Here is a 10,899-nt window from a genome sequence, read left to right on the forward strand (position 1 = left end):
TTATATGTATATGTGTGTGTGAGTGAGAGAGAGAGACAAGTCTTTGCGTTGCTAAGTATTGGAGTAATTAGTTACATTGCATTGGAATAATGTACTAAATTACACTATCATATTATTGAGATTAAGACAAGGTTAAATTGATTTGGTTGAAATTTATTAAAGATAAAATTTATCTCTAGATATAATTTGATTTCTATAAAATCTTAGTAAGGTTGCTATAATTATTATCTAAGAGAATCAATAATATCTTAATCTTCTATATAGTATCAGAGCATAATCTCTTTTGAGAGATCAATCTAGTGCATTTACCTTCTATTATCAACAGTGACAACATTGTCCGCAGGCTGTCATTGAATAAAATCTCCAACTCTTATTTTACAATTTCCATCTCCTTGATAGTCTTCAATTTTTGGCATTTATAATCTCGACTAAGATATAATTATCAAGTCTTGTTATCCAATCAAATGATTTGATTTAGTGATCGTCGACTCTAATAGACTCCACGATGAGCGGGATGCGATAGTGATGACTACACAGACAATCAATGACCATCTCAACTACAATGGATATTCATTGGGGACACCAAACATTTAATAATTGCAATTTCAAAGAATGTGATATCAACCAATCATGTATTTCTTATTCAAAGAAACATGCAATTGCAGGAGGATATTGCAGTAATTAATTATGTTGCATTGTAATATGGTGTACTACGGTACATCGTATCATAGCTATTGAGATTAAGATAAGATTAGATTAATTTGATTGAGATTGATTAGGAATAGAGCTTATTTGACGATATGATTTGGTTTCTATAAAACCCAATTAAGGTTATTGTAATTATTAATTAAGAGAATCAGTAATATCTCTTTCTTCTATACTAAGTTAAGGGTGTTGTTATTGGCTCCCCAAATTTTATTTATTACACTCCAATTAAAAGTAATTTAAGGTGAATCATTTCATGTGCTGAATATGACAATTGACTTGATACACAATTCATTTTAATTTCCAAACATGATTTTACAAGGAATTTTTCATTTTTATAACATACAAATTTGCTACTTTTATAATCTACCAATTCGTTGATAAAATACCAATAATTTCATCTTATTAGTAATTTCGTTGGTAATTTATCAATGAATTTGTTGATTATAGAAGTGATGAATTCATTTGAAAAACATATTTTAGGAATTAAAATGAATAGCTTCCCACAATTGAAATTTGGATAAAAGTTGCTTATGTGTTTGTAAAAATAACAATAATTTAATTAATGACCGAGAAATAGTAAAAGTTGGAGTGCTAATAGAAACTCTTTTATCTATGTTTAGATTTAAGATTTTATATGAGCCTAATGTTAGAACCCAATTAATGTGTGGCCCATTGACCTACACGGTCTGAGTTTTTGACTTGCACAAGGATTAAAATCAAATTAAAATAGAAATAAAAATAACTCTTTAGGTTTTAGAAGGAAATTTTGATGGATAGGAATCATATTAAAAGATGATATCTAGGCCTTCTATTCTCATCTATTTAAGTGGATCAACACCCTATAGTAGACACGCACGAACCAACATAGACAAACAAAGATAAGGTGAGTTTGAAAATTAGATAACGTGAAACAAGGTTCACACGATTTGTGGATTTACATACATCAGATCACAAGCATGCGGATTTGGGAAGAGCACATCTTTAACATAATTTTGGATTATCGATTTAACTTATGACAAGAGGTAAGTATCATAATCTTTAATCTTTAGGAACATAACTAGATTTCTTGAGATATATACACGATTCCTGACCTTGAAAATTTATAAACTAATAGTTATGTGAATAAAGATATATAATGATTTAAATCTGACACCTAATCCTAATTATGAACAACTGTTAAAGTTGTTTGAATGTGTTATACTGCTTTGTGATGTTGAGGCAATAACTTAACAAAATTTTATAATGTTTGAATGGTGTGTTTTAACGTTTAATTAGGTTGTGATACATGATTTAAAAAAGTGTAGTAATAAGTAAAATTTGGGGTGCCACTAACAGGTCTCTAAATTAAAGGGAGACAAACTTCTTATGACCCTCTGGTCCTTTGGGTGTAACTGATACGAGTAAGCAGTATAAAAGCTAACACTACTAAACAGAACTTTGTGAGACAAAAAATTCAGAATTCAGAGAGAGTGGTCTACCTTTGTTTCTATGAAACATTTTAAGTTAATTGGTGAAAATACAGAGATTTTATTAGTTTTTTTTTTCCTCTTAATAGTTGAGATTTTTTTTTTCTTTTAATTTTTTCCTAAAAGTTGATTTCTGTGTAGGTAGGTAGAGATAATTCATTTCAAGGATTTTTATGATTGCGGTGAAAACGTTTTTAAGGAAAAATATTTATGGAAAAGTGGATTTCTTGAATAAATTGAATTCTAGTGTTTTAATTTTGCACCTAGGAAAATGTTACAAAGAGAGTAATGTTTTTCAATTTTGGTGAAATATTAATTTAACTCAAGTTGGTAAAATACATTAGTTTGATCAAAAATTACATTTTTTTTTTAAAGACTATGATTGACCAATCAAAAGTGATCTAGTGGATGTGGTAAAATACAATCAATTTGATTAAGAAGAAACTTTTCTTAGTAAGAAAATTTCCTATTTGCATCATCTTTTGACATCCAAAAACATGATCTGATACCATGATTTGTATTGAAAAAAATTGAAAAAACAAAAATTTACTGTTGAATTTTAATTTTAAATTTGGGAGTTCAATAATTGTCCATTTTTTTAATCTGAGGTTTTTAGATGAAATCTACAGGAGAGTGGTGTTGGATTGCCAATTTGGTAATATATGTGGGTCCATTGACCCTTAGTAAGATTTCAAATCTTACCAAATTAGTCAGACTAGTCTGACTCTTTTACTAATGGTTTAAGTCTACAAAGAGGGTGGGTGGGACTCATATCAGACGTGGCACTGAATAAGCTCAACATTCAATAATGGTCTGGGGTCAGATATCCTGTATTTGTGACTCTTTGTTTGGGAACAGAGTTTTGATTGGTCCTGACATTTTGGGGGAGTTGGCCAATTTGAATTTGAATTTTCTTTTTTGATAATGCTGAAGTAACATTAAAATGTACATCGATTGTACATTCTTGGGTGTCAGTACTATGATTAGTACTATAATCATTATATTAGTTCGATTTTGATTCTTGTCAGGTTTCAGGTCTCATTTCAAAAGAAATAGAATTGGAACTACAACCACCAAAAATCACGGGTACCCATCGATTCTGTTCTCAAGAATTGAATGAGATAAAAAGTATTTCAAATCGTTATAAAAAAAATTCCTTTAAAAAAATTAATATCTTATCAATAAAATTGTTAACTTAGTTATAATTTGTTATACTTTAAGATATAAATTAATTATTTTTTTTTTCAAAACTAAAAATTTATCTTCGTTAAAAGTAATAATTTTTTAGAAGAATAAATCATTTTAAGTTTCAATAAATAATTTATATGAAAAATTGAAGAATTTTATATACCATGCATTTATTTTTTAAATAAAAAATATCTTAAATCATCTATAGTATGGAAAGAAATGATAAAACAAATCGATTTTGAGTACCCATTGGATATAACCTAACGGTTCTGGTTCCTATTGGTTTGGTTCCATTTTAGATCTGGTTTTAATTGGTTCAAATAAAAAGGGAACCCAGGGTATTCGATTTTGATTTTGATTAAATGGGTACCCATTTACACCTCTAGTACATTCTAATGCGGTGGAGCTTACGTAAACATAGATGCTTTCATCAAGATACGAGTGAAAAATATCTATGTTTATGTGTGCACCATCACATCAGAATGTCATAATCGATGTAAATTTCAACGTTACTACAGCACAACTCTTTTTCCTTTTTTCAATACTTTCGTTAGAATTTGCTCAAATTGCTATCGAGCAATCTAGAATCCTAATGGGCCACATCTATGTTACCTGATTCGTCGTTGCAAAGAAGAAGAAAAAGAAATGAGAGAGAGAAGAAGAAGAATTTGTTCAATACCTTTAGGTGGGTGGTGGGTGAAATCAATGATTTAGGTAAAATACATTTACTAGCTGTGTGCAATTAAGTAATTTAAAGTTAAGGTGGGTATCCCAAGCAAGTGAGTACAATTGGCCATTTTGGGTGTGTGCAAATAGAGCAACCCCAAAAAAATCAAGGTTTGTCGATTACAGTTAAGGCATTTGATCACTAATCTCTAAGAGAATACCAAGCTCAAAGGGCATACAAGGAGTTTTAAAATAAATTAGTGGTAGTTTAAATATTATCAAAACATGGAGGGTTTGATAAAATTAACATTTAAAGTCAAGACTTAAATGGTTATTTGGACATGCAAACTAAAAACTTAGGGGTATATCACATATTATCAAAAGGTAGAGGGATTTGTTAAAAACAAAATTTATTGTTGATCATGAAACTTTCATTCGAATCGAAACACCTTTTCCTTTGGATCAATTTAACTGATTTCTTTAAGATTTGTCAACCATGTACATTTGCCAACCCTTATCTAAGCGTATGTCATCATAGATAGCAAAGTACGTTGACATTCATATAATAAAACACAACGGTTCTCATTTTAATGTTCATCCCACTGCTTCCTATCACCATCCTCACATAACCTCTCTCTCTAAGCTAATAGGCTAAGAGGGAGATTATATGGGCTAATTCTTTCTCATTTTTGTATCTATGTTCATTCTGCATAAGAGAATGAACGGTAGAAGCAAAAGCAAAATGACTCATAGTCATTGCAAATGTGAATAAAAAAACAGTTCAAAGTGGATAGGAGTAAGGCCTAATTTCCTCAACAATACCCTCACACTCCTGACTTTAGGGCAACTATGGTCACTAGGATTGTTGGTGAAACGACTACAGATCTTTTGTAATGGCAGCCGAATCACTCTGACAAGACCAAAGACACCTCATCACGAAGGTCAGATACCCCACCAGGATGCCCATCTGTCCTTTACCATAGATTCTTCCTCAGAATTATATATGGTTGCTAGTGATTTCAAGTCTGGTTCGTATAGCCATCAAACATGCATTGTTTTTCTTTTACACGAGCCATTCAGAATTTCAGATAATAGACTGACTATGTATCATTCGATGAAAAGCTAATTTTCCAAATGGATGATCCAAGATGTCTTCTCGATTTTAACTTTTTTTTTCTTTATGGGCATTCTCAAATTTAACTACCTATAGACCCCCTCTCAATATCAAATTGAGAGAGAAATGTGTCCCTGCAGGCATGTAAACCATTTCCTTAGATATCTAAGCTATCAAATATTATTTCAATCAAAGGATGTTGTCACTTCTGTTTCTAAAAGAACATAGTGTTATAGATAGAAGGGAGTAGGGGTGCAACTTAGAGTGTACCCAACCTCTCTCTCCAATCCTACCCAAATCAACCCGACTTATCACGTGGTTTAACCTTGGGTTGATAAGTTCACTTGAGTTCACGTTCAGACGGCTTGGGTCAAGTCCTTTAACTATTAGGTTGGCCCCCAATCCGGCCCACCCCACCCGAGTAAGAAAGCTTGTTTGTCATCGTATTGGACCCATGAACTCTGACTTGGGAGGATACACACCAACAACTTGAGGTATCGTTTGGGTGTATGGTATGGAGTATGGACCATATTAATCTATGTAGCTCCTTTGCCTCTCAAGTTTGGGGTCCAGACTTCAATGCATCAATAATAGGACCATTAACCTATTCAAACTCCTCAATCATCTAGTTTCCAAAATTGCCCCTCCACAAAGGTAGCTCATCTTTTGGTCACCCATAGTTCTTCCTTTTCATTGTTAACCAGCATATCATTGGGTAAAATGGTAAGAAGCAAATTGAAGAAATCAAGAACACGAATAAAACATCATGAACCTCAAAAGAAGTAACTAGTCGAGATCTTGATTAGTTTGTGGCCCAATATAAAACACCAGTAATGCTTGCGTAAGATGACAATCGACTTACAAAATAATCTTCATCATCATTAACGCTTTATCCCAATGTGATATGTTAACATCATCATCAATCAAGCCAGTCCTGACTATTTTGTTTCCATAATCAATTCCCCCACCCCATTTATCTGAGTGACATTGATAAGGATCAATCACAGTCACTTAAAGTTTACAAGAGGCGTAATAAAAGTTTGAACATTCAAGCCCAAAACTTGATTTTGTGGGATGATAATGAAGTGCGTCCCACATGGGAGCTTCTTTAGTTGATGGAGGCAAGGTTTAAAACGTCATATGGATGGAATGTTTCAGTTAATGAAAAAACCCGATATCAAAAAAACTATACATCCTCGAAATGTTGAATGTTTCGGGTCAATGTTTTGTATTGGTCGTGGCTGACACTGATACGTATCAACCGATACATTCCAGATATTTTAAACCATGGATGGAGGATCCACATGGGTAGTTTAGGCACTGCAAATAATGGTGGGCAATTGCATTAGTTGAGAGATCCAACTATTATTTTCTGTTTTATCTGTCTTTTTCTTCTTTTTTATTCAATAAACTAGTTTAGTAATTTCTATTTTTTACAGTAAGTAGGGTTGTGTTATAAAACACTATGTCTTGCTTTGAGTTTTTTTAGCATATTCAATGATTAAACACAATTGCAACTTATGTTTTCTCTCTTGGATGTGTGAAGCTCCAAAAAACCCTAGGTGTGTTCATAGGATAATATTGGTGTGATACCAATAGATCTATCTCTTCAACTCTAGGTGTGATTCTTAGTATATTATTGCTATGATATCAATAAATCTATGTCTTCTTCTAAACAAACCCTAGGAGTGATTCCTAGGATACAATCAGTGTGATGTCAAAAGATTTATCTCTTCTTAGTCTCCACCATTATTCTTCTTCTCAAAATCTAGGTTCTTCACCTACATACCTGAAACCCCAGAAACATTTTTTTATGGCTTCTTTTATTCTTTTAAACCATAATATACGTATTTATGATTTCTTTCAGAATTATGACCTCTTTCCTTAAGCCCTTTAGTATTTCTTTAACCCTAATATTGGAAAACCTAAGCCTTAACCTTAGAAAACAATTATTTCCTCTAAAGGTCCTACATCAGACATCATCTATTAATGTGTAATCCTACGAATCAATTCTCAATTCCTATTTTGAGTCAATAAATGTCCCTTCTACTCCTCTCCTCTTTTTAGGGCCTTTTACATGAACAATGCACTTAAAAGTATTGCCAATTGCCTTTGTTACACATGACCAAACCATCTCCATGGATTCTCTTTTTTTTTTCTTTTTCTTTTTTTATCACAATTGTGCCTCTAAGGTTCCCTTAGAGGAAATAACTTATCATGTTGTCTTCCAGACCAGAAAAGACTCATATCTAAAGTATCTACAACTCTTAGAATCCTACTAAAAAAAATAGAGGAAAGCTGAGGAAAATCAAGTGGGTATATGATAACATCTTGGACAAAAAGCCAACTTCCCTTTTTTGCTTCTCTCCATGATTTCTTCACTTTCATAAAATAAAAATGACGATCTTTTTCTTGATTCCTAAATCAGCTAGCTCTCAATTAGCCTCTTTTTGGGAGTCATCTACAGTGACTAACCTGTGAAACACCATAGTTCAAAGCAACTTCTAGCCCTTTTATGATTAAAAGAGAGAGGATGATGACAATGGGACATCTGATGGCATAATCAACTACAGGCATCAGGGATGAGCTCCAATCAGCCCACAATTAACCAGACATTGTGTTATGAAGGAACCAAGCTGTATTCACACAACATTCCTTAGTCATAAGTCTTTCAAATTCCAAATACACAATTTCTACTTTTAATCACAAAATCAACTTTGATAATCTACAAAGGAAATGTCTTGCACAATTTTCATTCTAAATTCGCAACTTTGAAACAACAATATGAGATAGCTACAATCACCTACACTGGTAAACCCTTGTATTTGAATTTTTATTAGTTTGTAGTTGCACTTTCCACCACCACTAGTAGCGGAAGAGGTCAACATCAGCCCTGCACACACCCTCTTATTCATTCTCAAGGCTAGATGACTTCTACCAACCATTTTACAAGTTTACTCCCCTTCATGTCAGACATTGAAAAATTCGGAGAGAAAGGTTGAGAACATCCAAAAAATCCAACTATTATTCCAATGGCAATAACCAATAGTGAGAATTAAGTTCTTGAATTGTCTTTGTTCTTTGGGAAAGATTTTTCCTTTTTACCTACCTGAATGTGTAACCAACGTTTAAGATCTTGTTCCGATGCAATGTTTTGGTCAAGAGAAAAATCAAAAGCCTCGATTGAAACATTCTGAGACAATCCAAAACATTCAATGTTTCAATTAATGTTTCATTTCGATATCCTCAAAATAGGAATGTTCCACAAAAACATTTCGAAATGGCATGAAATTTTAAATCATACGTGCAATACCACTAGTGTATTATATGTGAATTGATCAATTTAATGCATTTGTATAAATTATCATTATTATTATTTTTTTTTAAAAGGCCGCAACAAAGGGGGGAAAAGGGTATGTATGAACCTACACAAAGAATGATTGTTTTTTCCCTTAGATGTGACATCATATGATAGGAGGTGATAGAAGTGTTAAACCCAAGTAAAACTGCTAGATAATAAGAGATGAAACACTATGTTTACATCCTCATGGGTGCTTGTGTTTCAGAACAACCTTATGCCTTGACCACACCCAGAGTCCAACGGTATCTCATGTCTCTTGACAAGATGCCAGAGCTGCGGACAATATGAGAGATTCCTAATACGAGAACAATAGTTCCCTTCTCTGTCAATGAGTGAGAACTCATGCGAAGAAATTCAGAAGGCATCACATGCCCAACCAAAGCTTGGAATTGGCTATTTTAAATATCAAAACCTTGTCATTGACAGTATAAACCAAAGCAAGAGGGCTTAGCTACCTATAAACCTTAACCAGGGAACGTCATGCTTTACTTGAGTTAAAGAAAATATAGAATCATCATAAATGCTGGAAGCATAAGTATAGAAGACAAAAATAAACAAGAAAAAGACGTGATCCCAAGCAAAGCCATAAAATAGTAGCACAACTTGTGCAAGGTAAAGAGATACAATACGATAAAACTAGTCAAAATTATCCAACAATAGTAGTTTCAAGGAAGATTACAAAGCAGTATAACCTGATCTGTACCTCCCACATAAAATAATTCATTAACGAAGAACATAAAACAGAAATTACGAAGAACAAAAAACAAAAGAACAATATGGAACCTCACTCCGAGACTCGCAATTCATTATGCAATTGAAAAATTGTAGAAAGCCATATCTTACTTGCAGTTAACGCCTGCTTCAGCAGCCCGTCGAGGTTTGCTCTTCCGCCGACTCCCATTCTGTCGGAATCCAATAAACTTAACATGGTCTGTGCTCGATTTGATTCCGACACCAACACCGTTCTCTTCTTTAACTGAGTCCGGATCCTCTTTAACCTGTGATTGCTTCTTTCTCTTCTTAACGTTATCCGCTGAAGAGGGATCTTTCATCTCTTTGTTTGAGATAGAAGATTTTTCATTCTCTCCATCAATCTCTTCTATCTTCTCAACATCTTCTTCATCCATCCCATCCTTTGACAGCTTCTGTGGCCTTCCCCTTATCTTGTATGAAGGAAGTGATTCTTCCCCACCACTTATGGGATCCTCATGACTGGGAACAACAGTAGACCTCTTACCTTTTCCTCTACCTCTACCCATAAGACCAAAACTCCCCAAAAAGTAAAGCTTGAATTATTAATCAATTTTTCTGCAAAAAAACAAAGAGATGGGTTCTAAGATTTCAATCTAAATGAAACAACCATACCATCTCCAACAAAAATCAGTATAAAAAACACAGATTATTACATAATCAGAAACACAAAATCTGATATTTCTACAACCAAGAAACTTCATTTTTATCACCAAAATATGGAAATTCAAAGTACCATTACCTACACAGTAAAAGAAATGAAACCAAAGTAAACTAAGAACCAGATCCCCCAAGTATTTGTTTATAAAAATTCCAAGAACCCATTAAAAAGAACTAAAACAAATATTTGATAGCTTCAGTTTTAACATTTATAGAGAAACTAACACAAAAGAAAAAAAAAAAATTAAAGAATTGAGGAACTCAAGAATCACCTGTAAAATCTAGATCCCAATAGTAACCAAAACAAAAAGAGTAAGAATTGAGATGAAACTGACCTCATATTAAAACCCCAAAGGGTGTGAAAAGGGATTTGGTTCTGTTTATGGTTTCAAGTACAGAAGCCGAGATTTAATGGAGAAAAAGATGATCTTGGGAAAAGACACTGAGAACCCACATCAAGAAAACAACTCAAAACAAGGGAAATTCAACAAATACAAGGCGTTGAATCATTGAAAATTGAGGTTCAACAGCTAGTTGGACAGCAAATACGAGTGAACAAAATAGGAGAAAGAGAATGTAGAGAGACAAGGAAAGATTGGGTTTGTCGAATAAAAATATAGAGCTGATATTGGCGCTCCATCTTTTACTTATTACACCCCAATTTCTTAAATTATTTTGAAAAAATTACTTAAAGAACCTCGGCGGACGAAACTTTTTTTCTTAATAATCCCTAAGTTTTGGGCAATCTCTTAAGAGTCCATTTAGTAAACTTATCTTTTCTTAACAGTTCCCAATCCTTGGTGTCAATGGGTCGGTTCTAAGGAACTTAGAACCATAACCATTATATTAGTTCAATTCCGGGTCTGATTCCAAAATAAATAGAATCGAAATCATAAAAAATCACAGGTACCCATCGGTTCTGATTCTCAAGAATCGAATGAGAAATCAGGTATTTCAAATCATTATAAAAGAAAATTTTCTTTCAA

General features: G+C 33.1%; 1 protein-coding gene across 1 annotated transcript; it reads right to left on the reverse strand.

The window, feature by feature from the left end:
* Window positions 1–9,071: 9,071 nt before the first annotated feature.
* On the reverse strand, window positions 9,072–10,497 carry LOC147381604 (uncharacterized). Its single transcript, XM_086430223.1, has 2 exons — window positions 10,249–10,497; window positions 9,072–9,811 (listed from the first exon to the last, which is right to left on the reverse strand). The coding sequence occupies exon 2, from the start codon at window positions 9,760–9,762 to the stop codon at window positions 9,343–9,345; it is 420 nt and encodes a 139-aa protein (XP_086286349.1). The 5' UTR covers window positions 9,763–9,811; window positions 10,249–10,497; the 3' UTR covers window positions 9,072–9,342.
* Between the last annotated feature and the right edge of the window lie 402 nt (window positions 10,498–10,899).

The sequence above is a fragment of the Akebia trifoliata genome, unplaced genomic scaffold (assembly GCF_017979445.1).
Source record: "Akebia trifoliata isolate Shusen 1 unplaced genomic scaffold, ASM1797944v1 Contig00341_ERROPOS679206+, whole genome shotgun sequence".
Classification (NCBI taxonomy): Eukaryota; Viridiplantae; Streptophyta; class Magnoliopsida; order Ranunculales; family Lardizabalaceae; genus Akebia; species Akebia trifoliata.

Excerpts from the sequence above, each read along its gene's own strand:
- LOC147381604 (XM_086430223.1), bottom strand. The coding sequence starts at position 9,762 with ATGGGTAGAGGTAGAGGAAAAGGTAAGAGGTCTACTGTTGTTCCCAGT.